The sequence below is a fragment of the Arvicola amphibius genome, chromosome 4 (assembly GCF_903992535.2).
Source record: "Arvicola amphibius chromosome 4, mArvAmp1.2, whole genome shotgun sequence".
Lineage (NCBI taxonomy): Eukaryota > Metazoa > Chordata > Mammalia > Rodentia > Cricetidae > Arvicola > Arvicola amphibius.
In genome coordinates this window covers 1254361-1268045 of record NC_052050.1, presented here as the reverse complement: position 1 = coordinate 1268045, position 13685 = coordinate 1254361, and the positions used below count along the sequence as shown (strand labels likewise).

At 51.1% G+C, this 13685-nt stretch overlaps 2 protein-coding genes across 3 annotated transcripts; both read right to left on the bottom strand.

Annotated features, from left to right (window-relative positions):
- Positions 1-3006: 3006 nt before the first annotated feature.
- Pycr1 (pyrroline-5-carboxylate reductase 1) lies at positions 3007-7557 on the bottom strand. 2 transcript variants are annotated; one of them, XM_038326906.2, is made up of 8 exons: positions 7494-7557; positions 6962-7089; positions 6689-6759; positions 5929-6108; positions 5475-5696; positions 5246-5338; positions 4912-5075; positions 3007-4058 (listed from the first exon to the last, which is right to left on the bottom strand). In XM_038326906.2, exons 2-8 carry the CDS (start codon positions 7026-7028, stop codon positions 3896-3898), a joined length of 960 nt encoding a protein of 319 aa, XP_038182834.1. In that variant the 5' UTR covers positions 7029-7089; positions 7494-7557; the 3' UTR covers positions 3007-3895. The 2 variants fall into 2 exon arrangements, with proteins under 2 accessions (XP_038182834.1, XP_038182833.1); XM_038326905.2 differs by having other exon boundaries at positions 7373-7508.
- A 3583-nt stretch (positions 7558-11140) lies between these two features.
- Myadml2 (myeloid associated differentiation marker like 2) lies at positions 11141-12064 on the bottom strand. The gene has a single exon (XM_038329092.1). It carries the CDS (start codon positions 12062-12064, stop codon positions 11141-11143), a length of 924 nt encoding a protein of 307 aa, XP_038185020.1.
- Between the last annotated feature and the right edge of the window lie 1621 nt (positions 12065-13685).

The following is a 13685-nucleotide window of genomic DNA, read 5'->3' as shown; positions in this document are numbered from 1 at the left end:
TGTTGCATGCCTTTAATGCCAGCGCTCAGGAAGCAGAGGCAGGGCCAGTCTGGTCTACAGAGTGAGTTGCAGGACAGGCTCCAAAGCTACAGAGAAACCCTTACTCAAAACCAAAAGCAACAACAAAAAGAGCATGTACCACAACTGTCCAGTCCATTTATTAATTTTTTAAATACATTTTTAAATGTTTATATGTATGAGTGCTGCAGGACAATGGTCTGTGCCCTGTCACCTGTATTATTTTTAATAAAATGCCGATTGGTCAGTAGCCAGGCAGGAAGTAGAGGCAGGGCAACGAGAATTCTGGGAAGAGGGAAGATTCAGTCTGCAGTTGTGACCCAGCTGCAGAGGAAGCAAGACAGTAAGATGTGACTGCCTCACTGAGGTATCAAGCCATGTGGCTAATACAGATAAGGATTATGGGCTAATATAAATTATAAGAATTAGTTAATAAGAAGAGCCTGAGATACTTGGTCAATCAGTTTATAATTTAGACCTCTGTGTGATTCTTTGGGACTTAACGGCTGCAGGTGTGGGCGGGACAAAAAAAAAACTCGGTCAACAGAATGGCGCCGATGTGGACAGCTGCATCCACAAAAAGCCTGAGAGAGCTTGGGAAGTAATTCTAGACAGAAAAGAATAGAATAAGCTGGGAGGTGGTGGCGCATGCCTTTAATCCCAGCACTTGGGAGGCAGAGGCAGGTGGAGCTCTGTGATTGGAGGCCAGCCTGGTCTATAAGAGCTAGTTCCAAGACAGGCCCCAAAGCTACAGAGAAACCCTGTCTCGAAAAACCAAAAAAGAATAGAGTAAAGCATGGCTTATTGATAACAGCACTTTCTCAGGTGGGCTCTGCTTGCTAGAGGAAAGCACTCTTATTTAAGAGAGGCTTCCTGACTCAGCATTAGCTGCAAAACCCTGCAGCTCTTTTTAAGAGGTCCTGCCACGAAACACTTAAATGGCGTTGAGGAAAAGCTGACTGCATGCTTTTGGGGGGTGGCAGGGACCTTAAAATGCCATAGAGTTGTGGCAATAAACATGACTCCAGCAGGTACCTCTGCCATGAGACTGGACTCTCAGAAAGCTAAAGAACGGGGTGGATCCAGCCATCAAAGCCACGGCTTTAATCCTAGCCATATTGCTTAGCAAATTAAAGACTCATGTGGTCAGAAAAAGAGAGAGATATTCAGTAAAGATAGATTCAAAGAAGAAGAAAACCTCTAAATGGTTTACTGTGTGTTTAAAAATATCTGTAGGCTTAGGAGAAAAATAAAGCATCAAGTGCCCCCAATCAGCAGGAAGTATCCTGGAAAACTACACCCACATTCCCAAAAAAAAAAGGACTATGGCCGGGCGGTGGTGGTGCACGCCTTTAATCCCAGCACTCGGGAGGCAGAGGCAGGCAGATCTCTGTGAGTTCGAGACCAGCCTGGTCTACAAGAGCTAGTTCCAGGACAGGCCCCAAAGCCACAGAGAAACCCTGTCTCGAAAAACCAAAAAAAAAAAAAAAAAAAAAAAAAAAAAAAAAAAAAAGGACTATGTATCGATATTTTTCTTTTTCTTTGTTTAGAATGTTGGTTACAAGTTGTTATGGATAATGGTCAAAGAAAAAAAGCTAAACAAAGAATATTAGATTCAGAGTTCTTGTTTTTAAAAAGGGGGGAGTGCTGTGGGACAATGGTCTTTTATTCTGTCACTTGTATTATTTTTAATAAAATGCTGATTGGCCAGTAGCCAGGCAGGAAGTAAAGGTGGAGTGTGGCAACGAGAATTCTGGGAAAGGGAAGATCCAGTCTCCAGTCGTGACCCAGCCACAGAGGAAGCAAGATGTGACTGCCTTGCCGAAAAAGGTACCAAGCCAGGTGGTCAACATAGACAAGAATTATGGGCTAAAGCCGGGCGGTGGTGGCGCACGCCTTTAATCCCAGCACTTGGGAGGCAGAGGCAGGCGGATCTCTGTGAGTTCGAGACCAGCCTGGTCTACAAGAGCTAGTTCCAGGACAGGCTCCAAAGCCACAGAGAAACCCTGTCTCGAAAAAACAAAAAAAAAAACAAACAAAAAAAAGAATTATGGGCTAATATAAGTTATAAGAATTAGTTAATAAGAAGAGCCTGAGATACTGGGCCAACCAGTTTATAACTGACGTAGATCTCTGTGTGATTCTTCAGGACTTGTAGAGAGAAGGACACTCCAGGAGGTGACCCAGGTGTCCTTTTATCTGCTGAGTCATCTCTCTAAAATGCTGTTCTTGTCATCAAAGTTTATTTTATTTTATTATAATTTTATTTAGTTTTGGTTTTTCAAGAAAGGGTTTCTCTGTTGTAGCCCTATCTGTCCTGGAACTCAATCTATAGACCTGGCTGTCCTCGAACTCAGAGATTGGTCTGTTTCGGCCTCCTGAGTGCTGGGATTAAAGGCATGCGCCACCACCGCCCGGCTTGTTATTTTATTTTAAGACAAGGTTTCTCTGTGTAGCCCTGGCTGTCCTGGAACTCGCTCTGTCGACCAGGCTGGCTTCAAACTCACAGAGATCCGCCTGCCTCTGCTTCCCATGTGCTTCAGCGTGTGCTTCTCATCCCAGCACTCAGGAGGCAGAGGCTCCCTACCACTTCTGTCCATATGTGTGCATGTCACCTTGATTCTGTCCACTTGGAGAATTATGATACTTCCCTCAAAGGTTTCCTCCTCGCCAGGAACTTGGCCTTGCACAGCCTGGATCCACCAGCAAAGACATCTCTCCCTGGAAAGCTAAGGAGTAGGGACTGAAGAGGTTGATGTCCCTCACCAAGTCAGTGCGCCAAGCCCTGCTGTGGCGCCAGCCTTCAGGCAGGTTTGTCATGATAGAGGCATTGAAGCTCTGTAGCCCTCTGCCCTATGGGAGTCTGGCCTTCAGTCTGGCCGTGGGCAGCTTTGTAGGACCTGTGTTACTGACTCCTGCCTCAGTATTACATACACTCCGCTGTCCAGGAAAGCCTCACTCTACAGATGACAGACAGGTAAATGGGAGTGTTTGGGAAATTTGTTTTTATTCAACTGAAAGTATAGGAAGAGAAGTAACAGTATTTGGTGAGTTAGTTCGGGAACGAGCGAAAGCCTCATGAGCTACCTGAGAAGCCCCTTTCCCTTTGCCTATTGGATCCTTGGAGGGTGAAGTCTCCAGAAGGATGTCTGGGACTAGGGAGTCTTCCCAGAAAGGACCAGCAACCACATGTAAGTGGGTCCCAGGAAGGGGGCCACGCTAACCCAGCCAACCTTGGGCAAGGGAGCGTGAAGACCCCATAGACCTAACGAAGCTCCAGAGGAAGCTGAAGAGGGGGAGGTCCCCAGTGATGTTCTGCTTCCTGGCGGACCCTTGGGCTGACCTGGCTGTGAGCAAGCACCTGCTCTGGGGATATTCTATGTGGTTTTGAGCTAGAGAACCCCAGAACAGAAACTGAAGACGTGGGTCAGCCTAGTGATCTGCCCAGGCTGACTCGGGAGCGAGCTCCAAGCCCAGGCTGACACGGGAGCGTGCTCGTGCTCTGAGCCCAGGTTGACGCGGGAGCATTGATCCGAGCCCAGAAGTCTGAGTCTTGTCTAGGAAACGCATCAAGCCACTATCTTAAAAGAAAAAGGAGCCTGGCATGTTGACATTCATCCATAATCCCAGAACTTGGGAAACTAGAGTGGAGTGGAGGATGGAGAATTCAAAGCTAACGTGGACTACGTAGCAAAACCCTGCTTAAATAATAGCAACAAACAGACAAACAAACAAAAAACCTGTGAATCCTAGCCCAGTCTGGTCTACAGAGAGAGTTCTAAGCCAGGGCTACACAGAGAAACCCTGTTTCAAAAAACAAAGAAAAGAAAAGAAACAAAGAGAGAAAGTAGAGACAGGGGGAGTATGGGCAGGTGAATCATTCCTTGCCTGCTGGGGCCTGGCTGAAGGGCAGTGGCTTAATATGGCCAGAAGAAGACAGAGAGGCCCCAGCAGAGGATTCCAGCTTCACCTTGTCCAGTACAGTCTTTTTGATGGCAGCAGGAGAGACAGTTTCCTGGTCAGCCATGGTCTGAAGCTCCCTGGAAAAGCAATGAGACACTGGGTCTGCCTTTCTCAGAAAGGACGGTGCTGCAGCATCTTCGGTGGGCAGTGCCCTTTGGTACTCCATCCCTGGGCCTTTTACACCTGCAACCCCCCTATCTGTTATACAGCTGACGGCCACGTCTCACACCATTCAGTGACTCAGGGTCACCCTGGCTACAACATCAGCCATTAAGATCACTCAGCACTCTTAGCCCTAAGCTTTCACTGCCCATCTTGGGGCAGGACCTTGTTTCTCCTGTTTCCTCTATGGGCCGTGCTAGGCGGCTAGGTCCCACGTCTAAGCCTTGCTGTAACAACTCAGACTTCCCTAGGCATTTGTGCAGGAAGGTGGACACTGGCCAGGAAGGCACTGCTGGCTTGCCCTGTAAACATGAACCTGGGACAGTGAGTCCCAGCCTCGGTTCTGCCTTACCCCAACTGAGGAAACCCAGGCATGTTTCATTCAGCTCTCACCAGGCTCCTTCTGCCAACATGCTGCCAGCTTAGCTAACTCACTTAACCTGGGAAAGGCCATGAAGAAGGTGCTGGGTCAGGCCACCTAACCTTCCCAGCCACCTTTCTAGCCTAGGCCCTTTGCTAGATAGTAAAACTGAATGGAGATTGTATTGCAGCACCAGAGGTCTACAGACCCTTTCTCACAGAAGAATGGAAGAGAGCTAGAGGCATTGCTTTTTGTGACCCAAGGAACCTTGAAACTTCCAAAATCCTGCTCAGGGCCAGGCCAGGGCTCAGTGGTATTGGCTAAGTGAATAACTCCACTGAAACATCTGAAGCCAGGATTCTGGCATATGAGTAGGTGGCTGGGGAGTGGGTGATAGCAGGACCTACCGTGTACGGATGCAGGAGGCCTCCACAGCATTGATAAGCAGGGAGCGGAAGCCCCCACTCTCCAGGACGTGCAGAGCATGGATGGTGGCCCCACCAGGAGAGCAGACATTGTCCTTGAGCTGACCTGGATGCTGTTCTGAGTCCAGAAGCATCTTAGCTGCCCCCTGTGACAAGAAAGAGGGGCGGATGGCAGCCGGGCCCCTAATTACCTGCTTCTACAGAGTCCAGCCCTCAGCCACCAAAGCACCTGCTAACTCCCCCACTCATATGTCCCCAGGACACCAATTTTGGATTTAGTAAGAAACACCTCCCACAAGTCTTTCAAAACACTGACCAGGAGGGCCTGGGCCCCCAGGCGGACAGCCAGGCGCCTTGGAAGCCCCATTTTCACTCCACCGTCAGCAAGAGCATCCAGGGCCGTGAAAGCCTGTGGGAGATGCATCCTCAGCCACTGCCCTTCCTCTTCTCTGGGACCCAGAACAGGCTTGGCAGACAGAGGTGCGCAGAGGCCCCGGGAACCGCCCACGGCCCTGAGCACCCCCCCCCATCCCTCCAGTTCTCACATAGGCAGGGCCACTGCCACTGAGCCCAGTGACAGCATCGATGAGATCTTCCTCCACCTCGGTACAGAAGCCCACACTGCTCATGAGCTGCTCCACGAGCCTGCCGTCCTCCACCTGAGCGTGAGTGCCTGTGGCGTACACAGTGACACCCTCCCTCACCACCACTGGGGTGTTGGTCATGCAGCGGATGACTTTGGGAGCTGGCTGGAACGCTGTCAGCTTCTGGAAGAGAAACCAGCTCTCTTACTCTGGCCTTGGCTATCTGTGCTCACCCCAGGCATGGAAGCGAGTGTGGACCTGCTTCCCCAGCTGAATATTTCCCCGAGGTCTTGCTGTGGGCTGGGCTGCTATGCCCTGTGCGCAGGTAAAAAAGCCAGACCCGCAGAGCAGAGCTCCCAACCACATGTTCCACACCCGTCCCCAAAGCCCGATGGAGCCGGTTGGTGGCACCCACCTTTTCAATGGAGTTGATAGTGACACCTGCCGCACAGGACACCACAATGTGCCTGTCCTCGATGTGAGCACCGATTTCATCCAGGATGAAGGGGATGATGTGTGGCTTCACCGCCAGGAAGAGCACATCGCTGTGGTGAACTGTCTCTTTGTTGTGGGATGTCAGGTTCACCCCTATCCTCTGCAGGAATGCAAGGGGACTCAGCTTGCCTCATGGGAAAGCCCTGAGCGTAGAGAAGCTGCTGGGCTGTGGTGGCAGCTGGGCTGGGGGGTCAAAACCCACTCAGCTGTCCTTACTCAGAAATGGAAAAAGCACTAGGCTCTGGAATGTTCCCCTTTGAAGCCAAAAAGCCTTCTAAACTGCAGCTCAGCCCATCCTACCTGAGGCTATCTATAATGGCTGTGGTCCCTGCAGCTGCCTGCCTTCCAGAGATGGATGGGAGTCTCAAGCCAGGAGTCTGACCCCCCACATCTTTGGCCTGCAATTCCAACTGAGCCATAGCAAACAGAAGCTGGACTCACCACCACCCCTGGTCCATTATCCCTACCTAGGCAATCCCATTCCAGACTAACACCCTCTTCTACCAGCTGCATTCACGACAGGCCAGGGAGGCAGCATCTGAAGATTCCTTATGGCAGGTTTGCTTCTCCCACTGGAGGGGGGGGGTCTATAGCTGCCCCCCACTCTGGCCCTCACCCTTAACCCTTGACCCTAACCCTAAGAGAGTCAGACTTCCTATGTGTGTCCACCTGGCACCTACCCGGAGGGCAGAGACCGTGGCTTGGTCCATGTCCGGGGAGCTGGCCATTATCTTGTGAGCAGCCAGAACACCTGAAAGGGACAGAATTCCTCCCTCAAGGCTGGTTCTAGCCTCTCTGTCCTGCATCGCTAGAAAGGAGACAGCAGAGAAACACTCCTCACCCCCATTAGGACAGCAACCCCAAACATATGGTATCTGCCAGTTCCCAAAAGACTGAGGCCACTAACCCAGACACTCCACGTTAGCACCCTCCCTAGCCCCAGAGGAATCTACCTGCTGCTGTGAAGCCCTTGGCTAGGGCAAAAGCCAGTTGCCCTGCCCCGATGAAACCCACGCTCATGTCCGGAGGTCCAGCACCCACAACCTTCACAGCTACTCCGACCCTGCTGGGCAGCTGCAAACTGGATGGAATGCAAGAAGTTGGGTGGGCAGAACCAGGTCTGGCTGCTCCCGGCAGCCAGGTGCTCCCCTAAACCCTTATCCTCCTCCCTAATTTTTTTGTTACTCCTCGGCTGCCCGGGCTAAGAGTTGTTTCAATTCCCCCACACCCCGTAACACAACCACTTGCTGCCCCGAGTCAGGAGGCCTGGCCTGCAGCTGAAGGTTCTGACCCCTCTGAAAAGGGCTCAGGGAGCTGCAAACGAAGCGACAGATTGTAGGGAAGGGCCCCGGAATCAAGAGTACCCTCAACATCCAAGTCCCCAGTCCGCTTCCGGCTTGGGTCCCAGAAGCCCTATCCCCGAAGCCTTCATTACAGAAGTCCCATCGCCGGAGCCCGGAATCCCACTACCCCCAGCGTAGCTACCTGAGCTAAGCTACACCAGCGAGTACCGAGTCCTCTGTATCTGCCACGCGGCACCCACGCCCACCAGCCCCGCCCTCCCTCCATTTCAGCCAAAGCGCGGTGCGTCCTCCGGGAGCTAGCCAATCCAGAGCTGCAACTGGAGCCTTGTGCATTGCATCATCCACAGGGCCGGACAGACACGCCTCCCCGCTCCCTCCATGAAGTGGGTTGTAGTTGAGAAAACAGATCAGTACCCCAAAAGTCACGGATCCCCTCCTCTATTTGCAGTCTCATTGTAAGTGTTCATTTGAAAGCTAGGCGTCCGCTGCAGCCACAGGCCCATTACTTCCCGAACCTCCTCCATCCTACAGTGCCCCAGCTGCCCAGCCACGGGTTTTAGGGATATTGTCCTCTGGGCATCTACAACCCCCAGAGGTGCTCAGGGTCCATCTGCTGGTCTCAAAGCTGCATAGCAGTCTGGTGTTCCCTAAACGCTACCAAAGTACGCATGACCCATCAAAGTAATGGCAAAGAAAGTGTGGCGCCCATCACCCCCACCCCCATTAGAGGTTGCTTGCTTATTTTTTTCCTGTTGTGTTGTGTTAGATAAAGACAAACTGCTTTAGAAAGTAATTTTGAAATCGTTAGGCAGTCTCTAGCTTGCAAGGTTTGGATTTTCGTCCCTTCTCGTCGATCATAATGACCACCCATCAAAGTAGGAGGCTACTCTGGTAAGGTCTGGATGCCCGGTTTGGGACTCACCCTCTAAGAAAAGGCTGGAACAACTATGCCAAATTGACAGCTCAAGCCTACGCACAAAGCCTAGAAGTTCGGTTTTCCAAACTCAGCTCCGTGTTTCAGACTTTCCAGGGTTGGAGTGATGGCTCAGAGTATTTGTTGCACCCCGGTGGTGGTGGCGCATGCCTTTAATCCTGGCACTCAGGGAGCAGAGGCAGGTGGATCTCTGTGAGTTCAAGGCCAGCCTGGTCTACAGAGCAAGTTCCAGAATAGGCTCCAAAGCTACAGAGAAACCCTGTCTGGAAAAACAACAACAAAAACAACAAACGAACATAAAAAGAACATTTGTTGCCCTTGCAGGCCCTTGCAGAGGACCTGGATTGTGTTCCCAGCATCCACAAGGCAACTAACACTATCTAGATTTCCTTTTCTAGGGGATCTGATGTTTCCTTTGAACTCCTCAGTCACCAGGTATGCAAGCGTGTACATATATATGTGCAAAAATAGTTATACATATAAAGTAAACTAAAAAAAATTAAACGGATGCTTTCCTCCAAAGAAAGACACTTCTGTAGTCTAGAGAACTTGCTCTGTAGACCAGGCTGGCCTCAAACTCAGAGATCCACCTGCCTCTGCCTCCCGAGTGCTGGGATGAAAGGTGGTGTGAGCAAACCGGGTCTCTCCCATTTTCCTCTTAGTCCTCTTCTCTGCTTTCCCCCCAGAACTCTGAAATTTAGGTCGGATGTGGTGCTGGGAACAGATGCTGGGAACAGATGCTGGGAGCAGATGCTGGGAGCAGATGCTGGGAACAGATGCTGGGAACAGATGCTGGGAACAGATGCTGGGAACAGATGCTGGGAACAGATAAGGCCACTGAACAGCAAGAACACCGGGGACGTAGAGACAGATGCCATGTTTCAGAATTTTAGCTAGTGAAAAAATGAAAGGGGAACCCCCCCCCCCCAAGAAAAACTTGGTGAGGTATTGCATACCTGTAATCCCAGCACTAGGGAAGCGGAGGCAGGAGGATGTCCGGTGGCAGGCCAGCCTGGACTACATTGTGAAACCCTGTCTCAAGGGAAAAAAGGAAAACAAGAGAGGCCATTGTTAAGTTGCTTCGAAAGCCTAACAACTTGACCACCTGAGCTCGTTCTCCCGAACACATATACGGTAGAAGAACTAAGTCCACAAAGTTTTCTTCTCACCTCCACACACGCACTGTGGTGTCCCCATCATACATACATCATACATGTATAATATAATAATTAAAAAAGAAAAGAGAAAGAAGCAGGAGGGTCCCCCTCTAGACAGGATGTACATGGCTGACACATTCCTTTATCGCTTTGTTCCCCGATGATGTGGCCTTCTGATGTTCGATGCTTTCTTTCATGGTTCAGGGCACCTGCAGGCCCAGAAGCTACTTAAGCTTGCCTATCCAAGTAAAAGACATTGGTCCCAACTCAGTTTTTGATTGACCCAAGTATTCCTTCTCTAGAAAAGACCACACAGTACCACACAAGGCCTGGCTCATAGCCTAGAGTCTAACTGCTCTCGGATCCACCGTCCAGAGAGCACAGCTGTCCCTCTCTCTGTGATCTGGGCCTCTGGGCGCCTTTAGGAACGAAGAGAATCAGCCAACATTGACCTTCCTTCTTTGTGTTTGGTCTTCTGAGTCACCCCGAACGGCCCCTTTTTCAGAAGGCCCAGATAAGACCACACCTTGCCTTTATTCCGGGATGCAGGGAACCCCCAAGCACACACTCTCCCTCTCAATGACCTGGTTTAGACCTTTTCTCAGAGCATGCAACAAGAAGGTTGCTTAAGTGGTGCCATCTACCATAGCCCTTAAGACTCGAGGGGGCTTGTGTGGATACGCAGCAAAGGTGGAAGGCAAGGCATAAACAAGCATTCACCTTTTATTTCCTGTTGGAGGACCCGGGGGAGACAGTCAGTTAATGAACTGAAGGGCTTCCCATGGTTAATCCAGTCCGGGCTCTTCCATAGGAGAAGCTGAGTCGAGAGTGGAAGGTGCCAGCACGTTCTGGTGTTCAGGAGCAACTGGCCAACAAGATGCTTGAGTGGAGGGCCTGTGACCAGGCTCCATGACCCAGTGGCTACCCCAAGATGGTTCTTCTTGTGAGTCAATGTTGCCAACCAAGCCAACCTGCCATGGTAGGCTCTGCAGAGGCTTCTGGGCCACAGTCTGCCTTGGGTGTATGGAAAGAAGCTCCGTCCATGTCATGAAACCATCTTCTTTTCACAGCGGTTCTGGTGTTGACCTTTGACATAAGGCCACCTGAGAACCAGAGCACAGCCTTTTCTCTGTTAAAAAAGAAAAAAAAAGGCTGAGGCCCCTGGGATACACCTGGACACAGGTGAGGTCCGTTCTTGCTGTCAGGTTTCTCTACAAATGATCACAACCATCCCAAAGGAGACTCCTCCCGGGGTTCCAGCTCGAGCGTTCCTTCCAATGGCCAGATGCTGCTGTGCTTGGCTTGGTTTTCACCCATTCCCACCTCAGGAAATTGCCCGAGTTCTAACTGGTATTAGCCCAGCTACGTGCTATCTCAAGACACTGATGCTGGGCCACCTCTGAAGTTCTTCCAGCTTCGCCGTTCCCATCTGCAAAATGAAATACAATCGCCTCTGCTCCAGAAAGTTCCCATACGGTACCATGACTATCACTAGACCCAAGGACAGTCGGGAACCTGAGAAATAGACAAGAGATGGAGACAGAGACAGGAAGATCGAGAGCCCATTAGCTATCCCTCGTCCCTGCTCAAGGCTTCCTGCTCCTCTGTCCTTCTTCTTTGCCTCTCTTAGAGCGGCCAGATGTCCAAGGGCAGATTTGCCTGAGCCCCCAACCTCCCTCTTGTCCCCCATGTCTTCACCTTGATAGCCAGAGAGAGGATCCCGATGGATGGGTCAGGCTACAAGGCAGGCACAAAACGGATCCTCTGGGAGTAGGCGAGGTCGACGATATAAAGGAGCAGGTTGACGTAGGTGAAAATAGCTACCACTAGCTGGCTGTCCCAGGGGCAGCTGCCTCGGAGGCAGTCGGGGGGCCGTCCTGGCTCTCCGTACTTGGGGTCAAAACAGAAGACGGGCCAGATGACAGCGGCACTGAGGTACAGGAGCACGGCCAGGAAGGTGTACACGACCACGAGGCGGTCAAATGGGCATCCCAGGCCCCCTGTATGTCCCATCACACTCAGGGCCACCACAGCCACCGTGGCCATGAAGCACAGGCTGTAGACAGCCACGCACCACTGTGTGGCCACGTAGCGCTCATAGCGACTGTCATGAACAAGTGCCCCAAAGATGATGCACGCTACAAAGGCCTGGACGATCTTAAGGAGTCCGGACACGGTAGCCATGTAGCTGGCTACCTGACCTGGCCGTGCCCGCGTCAGGGCCACTTCAGCAGCATAGGCCAGGAAGAGGAGTCCTGCGAAGACGCTGGCTGCCAGGCGGAAGTTTCTGGCCATGCATCCGGCAGGCTCCGGTGGGCACTCCAGCCGGGTGAAGTACAAAGGGTAGATGACCGCGGCCGTGGCGCACAGCAGAGTCGCCAACATCGCAAAGGCTGCCGTGAAGTTGCCCCAGGAAAGGCGCAGGCAGCTGTGGAGCTTCGTGAACTCACAGGCTACCACCAGGACGGAGAAGGCAAAACAGAAGCCCCAAGCAGCCATGCAGAAAGTGCCCTGGACACCCCCAAAACCACCTCGGTGAGCAACCAAACTGAAGGTAGTACAGCCGAAGGCCAGCTGCAGCACTCGGGCTGTACCTACCGGGGAGGTCACAGCGCCCAAGTGCAGGTATGCACCCCCCGGGGGCTCCATGGTGCTGCCCATCAGGCTCTGACACGGGGCCCAGAGGCCCCTGGGGTCTGTAGCTGAGAGACCTCTGTCCTCTGCGGCGACTGCAATGGCAGGTGCTGGCTGTCTGCAGTGGCAGAGTTAACCGTGACATTGCAGCAGATCAGCCTCTCTGCTGCCTGTGTTGGGAGCCCTCCCCCCAGCGCTATAAATAAACGGTTTGATCAGAGCCCCGGAATAGCAGCCTGCATGCTGGTTCCCATTCTGGAGGGACATCTGACCCCGGCATCCCACAAAGATTCCCTGTCAGAACTATTAGTTAGGCTACAGATGCTAGACACCCACCTCCTGCCTCCGAAGCACCTGCATCTGTCCGTCCCGGTCAGTATAGTGTGGGGGAGGGGCGGGGCGAGAACGGGGTGGGGGTGCTTTTCCTCCGGGGGTTCACAGCTAGGGTATTAAGCAACCTCTGGGTGTGGTATGCTAAGGAAAGGGTACAGATAGGTGGAAACAGCGGGAGGCTTTAGAAAGCGTAGGAGGGATTCTTTTACTGTTCTATTATAGGCTGGTGTCACCTGGCCTGGCTCAATTCTTCCTTTCTTCCTTCCTTCCTTCCTTTCTTTCTTTCTTTCTTTCTCAGAGAGAATTTAAAAAAAAAAGTGAGAAAGAACTGAGAGTATGGGGGTCTCCAAAGAAGAAATAACTCAACAACTCTGCCTTTGTTTGCTTTACATTTGTTTATTTATTTATTTATTTTGGGGAGAGGGTCTCCTGCAGCCCAGGCTAACCTCAAACTCACTAAATAGTTGAGGATGATCCTGAACTTTTTATTTAATTTTTTAAAAAAATTATCAGACTTACTTATCTTTATTTTTAAATTTTAATTAGTTAATTAGTTAATTAATTAATTTTGGTTTTTCAGCACAGAGTTTCTCTGTGGAGCTTTGGAGCCTGTCCTGGAACTCATTAGATAGACCAGGCTGACCTCAAACTCACAGAGACCCACCTGCCTCTGCCTCCTGAGTGCTAGGATTGAAGGCGTGTGCCACCACTGCCTGTCTCTATCTTTATTTTTTTTTAATAATTTATTTACTTTTATTTTAAGTGTATTGGTGTTTCGCCTGAATTCATGTCTGTGTGAGGGTACCGATTCCCTGGAACTGGAGTTACAGGCAGTTGTGGGCTGCCATGTGGCTGCTGGGAATTGAACCCTGGTCCTCTGGAAGAGCAGTCAGTGCTCTTAACCACTGAGCCATCTCTCCAGCCCCATTTCATTTTATTTTTATGTGTATGAGTGTTTTGCCTGTATGTTTGTGCACCTTTTGTGAGCCTATGGATGATTATAAGCCACCTTGTGGTCCACTGAGCCATCTCTCCAGTACCTGAACTTCTCTTTCTAATATTTATCTATTTGTTTTGTATGCATAAGTGTTTTGCCTACATGTATGTATGTGCACCATGTACACGAATAGTGTCTGTAGAGGTGAGAAGGCATGGGATCCCCTGGAACTGCCGCAATGGATTGTTGGGAATTAGCTACCATGTGGGTGCTGGGAATGGAACCCAGAGATTCTCTGCAAAAGCAACAAGCACTCGTAACCACTGAGCCATCTCTGAAGCCGGACCTTGCACAACTTCAAAAACTCTCCTCCTCCTC